The sequence below is a fragment of the Entelurus aequoreus genome, linkage group LG01, assembly GCF_033978785.1.
Source record: "Entelurus aequoreus isolate RoL-2023_Sb linkage group LG01, RoL_Eaeq_v1.1, whole genome shotgun sequence".
NCBI classification, from domain to species: Eukaryota; Metazoa; Chordata; class Actinopteri; order Syngnathiformes; family Syngnathidae; genus Entelurus; species Entelurus aequoreus.
The window spans coordinates 34,171,269-34,186,997 of record NC_084731.1 but is presented as its reverse complement, the minus strand read 5'-3'; the positions used below and the strand labels follow the sequence as shown (position 1 = coordinate 34,186,997).

The window sequence follows — 15,729 nt, the reverse complement described above, 5'->3', positions numbered from 1 at the left end:
CAAAATGTTTTGGTATCCTGGAGCATTTAAAGTTCCTTTTACTGGAACTAAGGGGCCAAGCCCAAATCCTGACAAAACAACCCCACACCATAATTCCTCCTCCACCAAATTTCACACTCGGCATAATGCAGTCCAAAATGTACCGTTCTCCTGGCAACCTCCAAACCCAGACTCGTCCATCAGATTGCCAGATGGAAAAGGGTGATTCATCACTCCATAGAACCTCTCTCCACTGCTCTAGAGTCCAGCGGCGACGTGTTTTACACCACTGCATCCGATACTATGCATTGGACTTGGTGATGTATGGCTTAGATGCAGTTATATATATATATATATATATATATATATATATATATATATATATATATATATATATATATATATATATATATATATATATATATATATATATATATATATATATATATATATATATATATATATATATATATATATATATATATATATATATATATATATATATATATACATATATATATACACACACACACACACACACACAGCTTCGCCCCCAGCCAAAATGTTTTAACTCAATGCGGCCCCCGAGTCAAAAAGTTTCGGGACCCCTGGTTTAAAGTATTACATATGCATCACCAATATGTATTTTCCCGCACTAAATAAATATGTGATCCCAGAGGGTTAGATTTAGAGTTAGGGTTATAGGTGTTGTGGTGGGGTTCATCTTCAACCCCACAATTTGGGTGGAAAAAATTCTTGGCTTTGTCATGAATAACTTGAGAATCGTAACGAGGGCTTTAAGATTTACTAAGGTCTGACATGTTTAGTAACTTTACCAGTGGCAGTAGATAGACGAAGATGGCGGTGCGTAACTGGCAACCTGGATGTAACACACTCATGGATTTTCTAATTGGTTAAAACTGTGGAGGTTTGGACATCGAAATTAAAACAATAATATTTCGGGGCTGTAAATCTAATTTTGAAATGATCATATCCCGGCTAAACCACCGATATCAGTTATAGAGCTATTCGAAAAGAACATGATTTGTCAATGCCTTTTGACATGTCAGAGCCATTTAATAATGACTTGACATGCATAAAAGCACATGATAGGTCAAAAAATATAAAATGATTCAGTAAAAACAATTTAAAAACAAGTACCGGTACAATGCCCAATAGAAACAGTTTCTTGATCCTTCAAATTGGCTGTACCTCAGATCCTTTTGCGAGTCATTCCATGACCAGGAAGCAGCATATCTGAAAACTTGTTTGTGCGTGTTGGCTCAAGGAACAAACATGCTAAGTATGTCCTGCTGTTGTGTTTGTACAGGGGAAGAAGACGGCACAGACAGGAGGAATGTCGTTTAGTTCTATGTTTTATTATATATATAATATATATATAAATAACAAACAATAATATTAATAAACTAGAGAATGGCGTGTGACTAAATCCAAAAGTGTATGATGTGTGACTATGTATGGGAATTAACTGCTGAGTGTTACCATGAGTGTTGAGCGAGAGAGGCGGAACTCCAAGAGGCAGCAAGGGAAGCAGAGGTAATGCGGGAAGACGAGACACACAGCTCGCAAAGTGGAAACGGAGGTACGCTGCTGGAAGGGGCGACAAGGAGGACACGAGACAACTGAGCACAACGGGTGAGAAAACACAGAGAGAAAGACTTGCATAGAGCTTGCTAGGTTCGGCTTACTGTACAGGACAGGTCGCTACGTTCTGGCGCGGGATAGCAGGTTGTGCAGGCTTATAAAGGCAGGTTCTCTGATCCGCCACAGGTGCGCTGATTGCTGGTGATTGATTGCAGCCGCTTGCTGCCGCCGGACTGACACGCGCCTGGCGCGCTCCTGGAGGTGCTCTCAGCGCCGCGCACAAATGAATGCGCACGTCAGTGCGCCCGAGCCGTGACAACTGCGACCCTATGCTGTAGGGACTGGACTCTCACAAAGACAATTGTACTACAAAAAGTAGTCATTTGTGTGTTTCCTAAAACTTTCAGTCAACTCTGGTTATTCCTCGCAAAAGCCATTTCCATCCATCCATCCATTTTCTACCGCTTGTCCCTTTTGGGGTCGCGGGGTGTGCTGGAGCCTATATCAGCTGCATTCGGGCGGCCATTTCATTGAATTAAAAAATACACACTGTAACCCATACTTGCCAACCCTCCTGAATTTTCCGAGAGACTCCCGAAATTCAAGGCCTCTCCCGAAAACATCCCGGGATAAATATTCTCCCGAAAATCTCCCGATTTTCAGCCGGAGCTGGAGGCCACGCCCCCTCCAGCTCCATGCGAACCTGAGTGAGGACAGTCTTTTTTCACGTCCGCTTTCCCACGATATAAACAGTGTGCCTGCCCAATCTCGTTATTCCATACGAGGCGTCCGGCAAACCGCCGATGAGCATGGTGCAGATGGAGAAGATCTTCTCGGCGTCCGTATTGGCGCACACGTTGCCAAAGCCGACGCTGGTCAGGCTGCTGAGGGTGAAGTAGAGGGCGGCGATGTACGAGCTGCGCACCGACGGGCCGCCGACCGTGTTGTTGACGTAGGGCATCTCCAGGCGTTTGCCCAGCTCATGGAGCCATCCTCGGGGAAGAGACGGGAGGACAACAGGGTGACAAGAACTAAATCATCCAGACTACAGATAAATTGTATTATTATGTTTATCTTACCTAAAAATAAATATATTTATAAAAAAAAATGTTAAACTAAATACATTTTTACTATATTTTGCTAAAAACAACAAAATTAATTGTATTTTTATTTGTATTTTTTCTGACTCCTTATTACATCCAGCCATATAATTATACATTAAAATAAACATATTTGAAATAATTAATTTTAAATGGTCATAATAATTCATTTAAAATGACCATATTCAATTATTAAAATAATTGCTTGTTTATCAACAACTTTAGCATTTTATTCATTACATTTTGAAGCTCTCAGAAGCCAAGTTATGTTATATTCCTTAAGATTTATTTATGCAAGTTTGAAGTATCAATTATCTAAACACAGTTTTGTTTGCATATTTTCAGGATGTAGATGTATATATATATATATATATATATATATATATATATATATATATATATATATATATATATATATATATATATATATATATATATATATATATATATATATATATATATATATATATATATATATATATATATATATATATATATATATATATATATATATATATATATATAAGGGGTCACCAACCTTTTTGAAACCAAGGGCTACTTCTTGGGTACTGATTAATGCGAAGGGCTACCAGTTAGATACACACTTAAATAAATTGCCAGAAGTAGCCTATTTGCTCAATTTACCTTTAACTCTGTTATTATTAATAATTAATGATATTTATCTTTGTGGAAACACTGATCATCTTAATGATTTCTCACAATAAATATATATAGAAACAGATAAATATCAATATGCAACACTTTATTTTTATATTTTCTCTAAGTGCACATTTTTCAAATTGAACATTTTCAAATGATCACTTCTAAGACAGTCTTGTGAAATCACAATATCCCATTTTAACTAGCTAGCCACTAACATTTTTTAACAAATCATGAATTACTTTGCACCATGTTTGTACAAATAATAACTCATGTAAAATACAAAAGTAAACTCTCAAATTTTTAAATCATGTCACACTTTGAACTGGACACCAAATCTGTTATCTGTTTCTTTGTCAGTTAGTGGGAAGCCTGGCATTGCATGCTGTTAACTAGTGTGTTGTACTCTGGTGTGTAACTTGACACTGCAACTCTGAGTGAGTCTTGCAGATGTGCATCAGTGAGGCGTGTTCTGTGTTTGTTCTTGATGAAGTTCATGTCAGAAAAGGCTGATTCACAAAGATAAGATTTTTCCTCATTGTTTGCGGAACCTTCTTAATCTTATGGACATATTTTCACAGCAATCTGGCCTTAAGCTTAATTATGATAAATGTAAAATGTTAAGGATCGGAAATCTAAAGGGAACGTCCTTTCGAATGGAATGCAAAGTGCCTGTTTTGTGGACAGATGGACCAGTTAACATACTTGGTGTTGTTGTCCCAGAAAATCTGGAAGATCTAGGCTTAGTAATTTATGATAATCGACTAAGAAAGCTGGACAAAATTATGCAATTATGGAAAGGGAAATCCCTAACCTTGTATGGTAAAATGTCTATTGCCAACTCGTTAATTATTCCTCAATTTATTTATTTGTTTTTGTCATTACCAGCTCCATCACAAAACTTTTCTAAGATTTATGAGCGGAAGGTCTTCGATTTTGTCTGGAACGGCAAACCAGAAAAGATTAAAAGAAAGGTTTTGTACAAAGAGTATGAATATGGGGGCCTGAAACTTCTCAACCTTGAAGCTATGTGTCTGTCTTTAAAAGCATCAATTGTTCCAAAGATGTATTTAAACATTGAGTGGTACACAAATGTCCTGTTGGACAAAAACATGTACTGTATCAAAAGAAATTGTATCCTTTTTTACAAGTGATCCCCTCCCAGAGAGTCTGCTGGGAAACATAGTTTCATAAAGGAAACAATACACTAATAGTGGTGTTTTCAATTTTATGTGCCAGAAAAAAGAGACGATATTTTGCAGCAGTTAATATGGATGAACTCTAATATTGTAATAGATGAAAAGCCTTTCTTTTGGAAAAAATATGTTTGAAAGATTAATCATTTTTGTCAATGATATTATCAACGAGAATGGTAAAATTATGAAGTATGATGAATTTAGAGCTATGTATGGTGATGCTTGCTCAAGCTTTTCATTTTATCAACTAACTGGAGTAATTGGGAAAAGATGGAAACAAATAATTAATTATGGAACTACTAAATTATTAGTTTGTAAACCTCTAATAAGAAATTCTAGCTGGCAAAAAGGAACTAAAATAAATAGAAAAATATATAATTTTTATTTAATAAAGAAATCTTTGAAGGCTGCCTCATACAACACAAATGGAAAATGGGAGGCCTTTTTTGACTGCCCGTTGCCATGGAATGCCATATTCAAACTAATCTATAAAACCACTATCGATGTGAAAAATCGTTATTTTCAAATTAAAATTATTTATAACTTCTTACCCACAGGGAAAATGTTAAAATTATGGAATATGACAGAGTCAGATGATTGCCGATTTTGTTGTCAGGAGCCTGAATCCACCCTGCATTTGTTTTGGTATTGTCATATTGTGTCTTTGTTTTGGGTGGAAGTTGTAAAAATGTGTTTAAGGATTGGTTTGTTTATGAAGCTTAATGTGGTTTCTGTTATTTTAGGAGAGTTCATTGACAATCATGATTTAGTCAATTTAATTATAGTACTCTGTAAAATGTTTATTTTTAAGGCCAAAAACAGATATTCACTTAGTATTACTTTCTTTAAAACATTTATTCAGTATTTTCTAACTTTAGAAAGTTACATGGTTGAAAACGATAATGATGCCAAAAAACATTTAAAAAAAGATGAGAAGTCCTCAAAGGCTTATTTTGAAAGTATAATTATATTTATAGATTATATGATATCTGTTGTTGTGTTCCCTAATTTGAGTGACCTGGACATAATCTGGACTGTACATAAATGATTATTTTGAAAATGTAATTTTGTTTATAAATGATATGCAATCTGTTGTGTTCCCTAATTTTTTTCTGTGTACATGAATGAAGGTGTGTGCTGCTGAGTCCGACTTGGACATTATCTGGACTGGGCCAGGTTTAAAAAGCCCTTTAAACAAATCTAATTTCATTGACAACCTGGTCTGTTGAAGATAAGGCCCTTTTTTTAAAAAATAAAATAAAAAAGATAAATAAATAAAAAACATTTTCTTGGATAAAAAAGAAAGTAAAACAATATAAAAATAATTACATAAAAAATAGTAATTAATGAAAAGGTTAGTGGACCAGCAGCCTATACAATCATGTGTGCTTCAGGGACTGTGTCCCTTGCAGATGTGTTGTCTATGTTGTGGGAACCAGAATATTGGTAGCAGAAATAAATAACCCCTTTTGTGTGAGTGGGTGTGGATGAGTGTGCATGGGGGAGGTTGTTTGGGTTGATGCACTGATTGAAAGTGTATCTTGTGTTTTTTTTTTATGTAGATTTAATTTTAAAAAAATATATTTTTTTATTTTTTTAAATTTTTAATTTTTTTAATTTTTAAATTTTTAGAACAGGCCCGCGGGCGACTCATCTGGTCCTTACGGGCGACCTGGTGCCCGCGGGCACCGCGTTGGTGACCCCTATATATATATATAACCACGCCCCCAACCACGCCCCCCGCCGAACACGCCCCCGCCCCTCCACTTCCCGAAATCGGAGGTTTCAAGGTTGCTGTAACCGTAACAGTATATTTGATCTTGTTGACCTATTATTAAATGTACAAAAAAGTACTCCACAAATTACTGCAAAATAAATCACTACATATGGCTTTAAGTTCATTAAATTTCATAAATATTTGTAAAACCGTTGCACTGAAACATCATTACCAATGATGCACCGCGTTTCCGGGAAAACCGGATGTACAACATGATTGGTTGGTAAATAGTTCAAAATAGTGCGCGACGGGGCTTGCTTGGTTTCACCCATTTTTTTCCGTCGGTTTGAACCTCGTCCTTGCTGCTTAGTTTTCGTCTTTCATTATTGTCCACAATGTACAACGAAATGATATATATTGTTATCTAACGTAAGTACAAGTGCTGGCAGACTCCGGACACCGACTTTGAAGTAAGTCGCCGTTGACTGTCAGAACGTTAGCGTCGTGCCGCTGTGGTTTCGTGTCTTTAGCTATACTAGCTAGCTTTTCCCAACTTAATTTTTTAAAAAGCGACTAAAGTGTTTTTACATCTGTGTACAGACATCATGGGGTGTTTGAAGGTCGACGAGTACATCAAGCGGACAGCTTCAACAAACGAGACACAGCTATTTTTCCAAGAACTAGAGGTTTGCATTTATAAAAAACTAAACTGGCAGATACAATTGTCTAATTGTATTTTATTATAAATATTTCACGTTAAGAGTCAACTGACGTTGATAATCATTTATTTCACTACAAATAGCTGTCTGACTGCATTTTATTTGGTTGTTTATGAGCACTATATATCACCATAGACCTAAATGTAAAATGTTTTCCTTTCTTCTACATGGTCATTTTATGGCATCGTTTTTAAACGCTTCTAAAGTTAAGCTCAAACTCAACTTGTTTTACACTTTGCAGACTCGCGTTAAGAGTCGACAATGGCTTCAAGGCCGCACGAATTGTGACCGGGTCATCCGAGCCTGCAACCATCAACTTAGTGTTGGATCCCTGGACCCTGACCACATTAGCCAGCTGGTAAAACTTGTAGAGCTTGCCCTTCATGGCTTTGATATCTTCACTGTTACCCAAACCAGTCCGTTATACATGGAAAAGATCCTTTTCCATATTGTCAAGAACCTAAGACCACTGCAAGTCCACAGTCTCAGTAGCCATGTTGCAGCATTGCTTTATGCTAGGCTTACCTCAACACAACAGGTTTGTCCCACGTTTTTTTCTATTTTCACTACATTGATCCCCTGACCACTTTTAACAGTTTTCATCCTGCTTTGTCCTTAGGATGACAATTATTACGTTCTTGTGCTGAGCTGCTTCACAACCCTCTGGAATGGACTTGCTGATGCTGCCATCCTCAATCCCAGAGACAAACTCCGCTACCAGTTTCAAGCCCTGCGCTTCCTTCTGTTGTCGGAAACAAAGAGTGACACTCCTTCCATCTCCAAAGCTCCTGTGTATGCAGAAAATGCTATCAGTGAATTTTCAAGGAGTTGTGACGCAACAAGTGAAGACGTCGCTTTGTTTCTTGTTCAAGAAATGCACGCATTTTTACCTAGATGTTGGGCATGTGGTCAAGACTGCCTGGATGATGAATCTAAGCATTCCATTATTACATCAAGGGTTTATACTCTACTTGAAATGGTGCTCGTTATAATTAAGATGCTGTGTCAAGCTGGGCATTACAGTCAAGCCTCTGCATTTCTGAACGTAATTAGGGGCAAGATCAGAAATGTTGGAACAAGTCAGGCCGCAGCTCTGGAGCTCGGAAAATGGGCAATACTAATCTCTACAGTGACCGCTCCAGAGAAAATTGAACAGGTTTTAAAAAAGTGTGCCATGACTATGAGGAGTCTTCCCCACGATGTCGATGACCAGGAAGCTCGCTGTGTCCTGGAAGGATGTGGACTGGTGATGTGGGCTGTGAAAAGTAGCCACACGAAAGGATTAAGTGGACCTGTGCTGCTGAGCTGCTTTTCTTTTCTCAAGGAGCACCAAAACCACATTATAAGGATCCGCCAAAAGGTTAGCGCTGACAAAACTCTTTGTTTGCCATCATTTCCCTGTCGCATTTTAGCAAACATTTAATATATTTTTAAAGATACGGGCACTTCATATAGTCCCGATTTTACGAAGTTTTATTGGTTACGCTCATTAAACAATTAATCAAAGCAACGGAATATAAATTACATTTTTTTATTCCATTTAATCATTGCAGCCTTACCATACATACCACCCGTCGACAAATCTAGTGTCCATACAGTTGAAATAAAGTTGGAAACAAATCTTTCATATAAATTCGGATCGCTGCACTCATACAGATTTGCCACGGCAGAAATGTAGCAGACAAAAATCACGTGTTAAAAGTCGTAATACAGATTTTGTACACGTCTAATTATGCACAGACAGATATACATTTGCAAATTGTTTTGCTTTGATAGAACTTGCATGCTGTGTGTATTGCTCTCGTCAAACTATCGGTGCTACTATACACCAAAACTCAAATAATTGACATAAGAAAGTTGATTTGTATTTGTAATAGAGATGCTCATACAAATGGATTCACATCCTTATTGCAATTATTATTTTGATTCTAAATCGATTACAAAAAAAAAAGTATTTTTAGAAAAGTGTTTAGGCCATCTTTGCATGTGTACGTCAGCAGCCTAGAAGATCTTTTGTAATCTGTTTTTAAAATGTTTTATTATACCAAACAATATATTTTTAGTATCAATTCTGAATTGAATTGTGAGTTGTAATATTCCCACTCCTAATTTACAAAGCACATTTGTTTTTCTTTTCATGTTTTTCCTCATTTTGTCTCCCACAACGACCATAAAAAAGGACATTAAACAACCGACATGGCTAATCAGTTGATATTGTGTACCGCCGCCACGCCACTATTATCTAAATAGCTGGCAACCAGGGAAACATTCATTCCCAAGTGTGTTCTTAACATATTGTAACATTTTCATTTCCCAAAGGCTTATAGTCTTGATGTCCTGCTTTATGGAAGAATGAAAAATGTGTTTTCTTGATTTTCAGAGCACGACAATCCAAAGTGGTTGCAGCAGACTGCATGAGACCCTTTGTTTTAGTTTTTACCAAGGCTTTCAGTTTGCCAATAATAGCTTGGTGGAATCACAGGTGAAGTGCTTCTTTCTTTCGTAAAGCTGTAACTCGGCAACATTTCTTTGTGTGTTTATTGTTTGGGTTTGTCTTTTTCCAAGCTGGAGGATGGCGATACTTTGGCCAAAGTGATGCTCTGTTGCCAAGCCCTAGCTAGACGCATGATGACTGAACTCCACACACTGTCAAACGAAACTCTTTTAGTCAAAGCAGGTAAAGTAGGTCTTTACTGTGAATTGTGACAACCTTGTTATATGGACAGATGTGTCTGCCCCCTTCTCCATACAGTAGTTGCAGTGAGCAACTTAGCCCGTGGGTTGTACAAATGGAGTCTGTATGACCAGGCCTTCACACTCGTTGAGATCCTGTGTCAGGATCTAGGCAAGACCTGCCCCGCCTCCCTCCCTGTTGATCGGGTATGCTCTTTTATAGTCCATCACTACCTTTTATTTGAAATGCACTGCTGTGGAGTAATTCTTAATTTCCACGTTTCCCAGTTGAACCAACTCTTCTCGCTAGCCGTGCAGGTGTCTCGAAAAGCAGGACACTTGGAGCGCGCGCTAGACTGGGTGATCCTGTGGCTGAAGGCCCTGGGGGACAAATTCAAATTGTATATGGCAGAACCAATCTCCTTGTGGGTGAAAGCAAAGATGGATGCATCATTTAATTCTGAGGAGGACATCCGACTCAGGTGTGCGCAAGATTTTTAAAAAAAATACTACCCTACCTAAATAGGTCCGATTTGATCCAAACCAGAGCTCGTTGGTTATATCCTCACAGGACAATACGTGATGGTTTTGGTCCTGGCACTCTGGAGGAAGAAGTAATGCTGTGTCTTTTGGATGAGGAGCTGCGTGCCTATAAAGAGGAGCAAGGCGACACCTCTCACGAGCAGTACAACACGCTTTGCGATTTGCTTGATATCTGTCATGAGGAGAGTTCCCACACCTATCTGCGTGCCGTCTACCTCTGCGAAATGGCTCAGGTTGTTTGTTTTCAGGATTTCAGTGAACAGACTGATTGGTAAGAGTTATACTGTAGTTTTGGTGTGGACCTTTCATTATATTTTTATAATTGATTTGTTTTCTTCTCTGTACTTTCTAGTACTCCCGTTGATTTTACCCATGAAGCTTTACGCCTCTTGGAAGAGGAACCAGAGACTCCTGAAAATGCTGACCAGCTGAAGGACGCCAAAGCTCACGCTTGGCTTTGGCTCTACATTTGTACACTCGAAAATAATCTTCAGAAGGTGAGGGACTACTTTGTTGATAACACAATAAGGGTTGAACAATAATTATCAGGCCATTATTAGGAATTGTAACTTGACACTAATAATCCGGTGGAAATAAAAAATAGCTTTGGTAACTGATTTTAAAAATGCTCCAATGAGACAAGACCCATTCTGTTTGGGGGAAAAAATCGAGCGCTCCTACCATGTAGGAGGTTCCAAACTGCCCCAACTCGTAGAACTTCAGAGTGTAAGCAAACATGGTGTCTTTACTCTTTCTGAGGAAGGCATACTGCCCGTACCAAATGCCGCTCTCATTCATTTGAGTTCCATAGCCAATGTGTGTATGCCTGAGCAGGCTAAACTATCAATCATGAACGCCAAGACGTGACTGAAAAGCACTAGAACAAACTGGATTGCTTCCCCCAGCAGCCCGATGCTACTAAGAGCTGCCCAGAGATGCAACAAAGCAGCTGACTCGGTGATACACTTGACCGCTGCGATATCAGAGATGCAGAAGTCACTGGACTCTGTCGGCTAGAATAACACCCGAACCCACAGTTTCTACCTTTTAAGCTGCCGCTGTTTGCTTTCAAAATACGACATAATCGCCTCACTCCTGCATACATTACCATATGGAAATCAGGGCATAAACCTCACAGATTTATGGATGTCATGTTGACTCTACCATAACAGTGATGTAATCTTTGGTTAGGACAAATCTACAGGTACAGATTGTCAAATTCACTATTGTTTGAGTATTTCTTACCTCCAAATGTTTACAAGCTAGAGTCAAATCTACATTAAAAAAAATATATATATATATAAAAAAGGCATTGGTCTTGAGAACTCGGTAGTTATCTGTATCGACTCAAAACCAAATGTGTCATGGATCCCTAAACACAAGAAGTAATTGAGATCTGAAATGCAGTCCAAAATGAACTGGTTTGTTAATGCATCATAGCAATTCTTAGAAGCCACACATACAGTATGCCCTCTGTGGTGTTTGAACTGTGTCTTGTCTTACTAGGCCACTGAGAGGGATATGAAGCTTCAGGAGATGCGTCTGCAGTCTCCAGATGAACAAAATCCTGGTGGGACCAACGATTTAGATTATGAAGACAAGCAGAAGAATAAGGACAACATCTCGCTGTATGATGACCTGCATTTCAGCTTGGCTGGACACAACAGTATGCATATTTTTCTAAATATATAATCCTGTGTATGTCAATTCATATGTATTTTATTATTATGAATCAGCAGTTTATGAAAGGAATTTGAACCATTTGGTTGACCTGACACGGTTTGGAGCGTTTGTCGTTCGGATTATGTTTTTTTTTACTACTTCGTTTGAAGCTTGTGGGTGTGTGTGAGTGTAGTTCGGATCACACACATCATATGTGAGGTGAAAGAGAAACAAGAGTTGTGGAGGCATTCGTGTTAAAAAAAAACCATTGCGGGCTGAGTCAGCCAGATAGAGGATGTGTCTGTGTCATTGTAAAAGTCTGCTGTATCGGAGCATTATAAATGTGTATTTAAAATGTTGTAGCTTTTGCCTGGATGTCGAAAGTACGACGAGGTGTTGTTCAAACAACAATCATTTTAATAAAACGAAAAACATGCCTAATCAACTACAACGATGTCACTTAAAGCAGTGGTCCCCAACCACCGGGCCGTGGCCCGGTACCGGTCCGCGGACCGATTGGTACCGGGCCGCGCAAGAAATAAAAAAAAGTTTTTTAATTTAAAAATTAAATCAACATAAAAAACATTATATACACATTGTGTATGTGTATGTCAATATAGATCAATACAGTCTGCAGGGATACAGTCCGTAAGCACAATGTAATTCACATAATAATGAAGACCATTGTTGCAAAGTATCGATCTTAGACAAAAGTGTGTGGAATGAGCTCTACTGGGTTGTAAACACCAAATGTTGCAGCACTATAACTGTACATGATGCAATTGATACATCTAGGAAAATGGTATTGCTGGATTTTTAGGATACATGGTGTTGTGGGGTGTTAAAATAAAGATGACCATGAACCATTCATTTTTTGAATGGTTCCACCCCTAATATACATATACTATTTATAGATATGTGCATTTTCCATTTCACTAGTCGACTTGTCCAGGGTGTACCCCGCCTTCCGCCCGAATGCAGCTGAAATAGGCTGCAGCACCCCTCGTGACCCCGAAAGGGACAAGCGGTAGAAAATGGATGGAAATGAATACCGGGTAGTCGTAAATAGGGTAACTGGTAACCTAAAGCTACATAGATAGTACAGTGTATATAAATTATTTCTTGTTTATATATTGACATTTTTACCACACTTTTTGATTATTTGCTAACAGAATTGTGCCAACCTTTGGAAAAAGCACTCAGTGAGTGGGCTGCCTTTCTGCACACTCCGGTTCTGCCTTCTGTGAAGAACCCAAAGCAGACCTGCATTTCTATTGAGCTCACTGCATCGCTCTTCAGACTCATGGGAAAGGTAAGAATGTCAAGTTTTTCATCTCTCTTCTCTAACTAAACTTTCTTCCATCACCTTATAATAATTACCACCTGTACATGTTGAATATAGTTGATGAAAGTTATCGGTTACTGGATAGAGAAACTGATATTCCTAACATTGTATAAGAGTGTTCCTTGGTTTACAATATTTCGTGGTTAAAGATGTGCTCTCTTAAGTTAATTTAAAAAGTAATTTTGGTCGGTGAACACTAGACTGGCTCAAGAACTCGTTATAACACACGTTATGTTTCAAACGTTCAGAACAACTACCGACTGGTTGTGCGATACAAATGATATAAAGTGGGCCAACCAATGGTGTTTATTACTATCATCAAAATGCATGTTAATATTATAATTTTTGCTATACTACATCGATTGTACTGTTATCATATTTATAATGGAAGGATTTAGTGTTCCAACCCACCACAAACTAGCTGAGACTGAATAAAAAGTGTTTCTGCAGGTTGCAACTGAATGATGCAGTCCATTTTGCCCCTCAAATGCTTTACAATACGATGTATCAAAATTCCATTCCACATACAGTATTTGGTCACATTTAAAAACAATCAGTAAAACAGTGAATTTTATTTAGAACATGTTAAAACTTAAAGGGGAACTGCACTTTTTTTAAAAATTTTGCCTGTCGTTCACAATCATTATGAAAGACAAGGAGACATATGTATGTACTGTCGTTGTATGGTGTTGTACTGCGTGTATCACGGTCAATATGAAAGTGTGACCCACTTGATGGACAGTTGTGTGTTTGGTCCAGCTGGGTAAGCACTCCATTTATGTTGAAATAGCATGGCTTCAAGTTCACATTTTGTAGCTTTTGAGTCACTCCCTCTCTCGGTTTCCTGCTGCTCCAATGTCTCACCCTTCCTTTGTGCTGACTTCTAAAAGCAGTAGTTAATCCTGCATATATTCAGCTTTTATCATCTTTAAAATCCTAAAAAGAAAAAGATGTGTTCTTGTTTCTCATAATGATTGTGAGCGATAGGCAAATTTCCCCACAAAAATGTGCTGTTCTCCTTTAACAAGCACACATTTTTGCTCAAGTGATCAACTCTCCAAAAGGAGTGAGAATAAGCAGAGCTGGTCTGGTCCCACCTCTGTGCCTTAAGTGTCATTCCTGAATGGATTTATTATGACCCTCTCCTGTCTAGTGTTTGTCATGTTCAAACCACTGCATGTTTTAATGTGTCTTGATAAAATTCTGCGTTTATAGCCTCTAAAGTCTTTGGAGGCCTATCAACTTGCCATCAAGCTTTATCGCCAACTTGCCAACACCCAGGGAGTTTCACGCTCCCTGTGTCAGTCAGCCAGCCTCCTCTTGGAATTGGGTTCCACTGAACTGGCTTTGGTAATGCACATTTTTTCCATCCTTTTTGATTAAATAAAAAGTCATACATTCTCATTTATGATATTACTTCAATTATGTTTTTCAGGGCCAGATTGAACAAGCAGAGAAAAATACTTCTGATGAAACAACTGAAGATCTTTCCACTCTCTCCCTGCTGCTGATTTTACTGAAAGCTCAGTATTGTTACAGTACTGGACAGGTAAGTCACAGACATCTTGGCTGTACTTGCATGAATGAGATGTATATTTTTAAATCACATTTCCAGGTGGATCGTGGGGTAGAGTATCTGTGTGAGGTGCTTAAAGAGACCAATGAGCAGCGGTGTAGTAAGAGTTGGTATTTGCTGCGAGCTCAAGCACTTCAGATCTGCAGCTCCTACCTCAGTTTGGACACAACTTCACTGCCACAAATCCAACGGAGCTGCATCACACAGCTAGGTGTGTTGTAACTATTGTTTTTTTTGTTTTTTTTATTAAAAATGTCAGCTTTATTGAATTTGGGGTCTTTGTTTTTCTACTTCAGGTTTAAAAAGCCCGGATTTTGCTTTACATGAAAGCCTCAAGCTTCTCAACAGACTGCTGCTCACTTTAGTGGGGAAAGACTTGTATGGAATGACTAAAAATGTCTCAGGTGTGCGTGGCAAAAGTATGTTGGGAATGGGACTATGGACAATGGGACTAGCAAAAAATACAAACATTTCTAATGATTGTGTCCCCCTCCCTTTTATTGAACAGGACATAACATTGAATTTAAATGGCGAGTGCTGTCAGAACTTTTGAACTGCTCCATGAAAATGATTGTGATGAGAACCAACTGTGGCGCCGTCAATGATGCCAGACTCCAGTGTCAAGAAGCTTTGAAACTGGCCACCAAGTTACAAGCGCTCAGCCAGTAAGTACTTGCGCTAAATACTGTGACCAAAGTTTTTAAAAAACACAAGTTCATGTCACACTTCATTCTGTAGTCTGAATTGCTCATCGTCAAAACATCTTCCACCAGACATTCCCTGATTAAATTAAAGCTTAACTCATTTTACAACTAATTGTAACAAAGAGGTATATGAAAAATACATTGTGACCTTCAGGTTACACATACAGTTGTGTTCAAAATAATAGCAGTCCCACATCACTAGCAAGATAAACCACTGTTTTTGTTAGAATTTCTACTTCTACACTGCAAG

General features: G+C 38.2%; 1 protein-coding gene across 1 annotated transcript in view; it reads left to right on the top strand.

The window, feature by feature from the left end:
- The first annotated feature begins 6,560 nt into the window (after nt 1-6,560).
- The window catches only part of espl1 (extra spindle pole bodies like 1, separase), a 45,404-nt gene continuing 36,235 nt past the window's right edge, over nt 6,561-15,729 (top strand). The window contains exons 1-17 of the mRNA XM_062048786.1: nt 6,561-6,727; nt 6,858-6,943; nt 7,218-7,514; nt 7,596-8,336; nt 9,357-9,458; nt 9,542-9,653; nt 9,729-9,856; nt 9,938-10,131; nt 10,221-10,463; nt 10,545-10,689; nt 11,699-11,858; nt 13,027-13,166; nt 14,415-14,549; nt 14,635-14,748; nt 14,815-14,986; nt 15,072-15,194; nt 15,284-15,440. Of these exons, the coding sequence (XP_061904770.1) occupies nt 6,863-6,943; nt 7,218-7,514; nt 7,596-8,336; nt 9,357-9,458; nt 9,542-9,653; nt 9,729-9,856; nt 9,938-10,131; nt 10,221-10,463; nt 10,545-10,689; nt 11,699-11,858; nt 13,027-13,166; nt 14,415-14,549; nt 14,635-14,748; nt 14,815-14,986; nt 15,072-15,194; nt 15,284-15,440 (3,044 nt within the window). The 5' untranslated portion in view covers nt 6,561-6,727; nt 6,858-6,862. The remainder of the gene's footprint in view (nt 6,728-6,857; nt 6,944-7,217; nt 7,515-7,595; nt 8,337-9,356; nt 9,459-9,541; nt 9,654-9,728; nt 9,857-9,937; nt 10,132-10,220; nt 10,464-10,544; nt 10,690-11,698; nt 11,859-13,026; nt 13,167-14,414; nt 14,550-14,634; nt 14,749-14,814; nt 14,987-15,071; nt 15,195-15,283; nt 15,441-15,729) is intronic.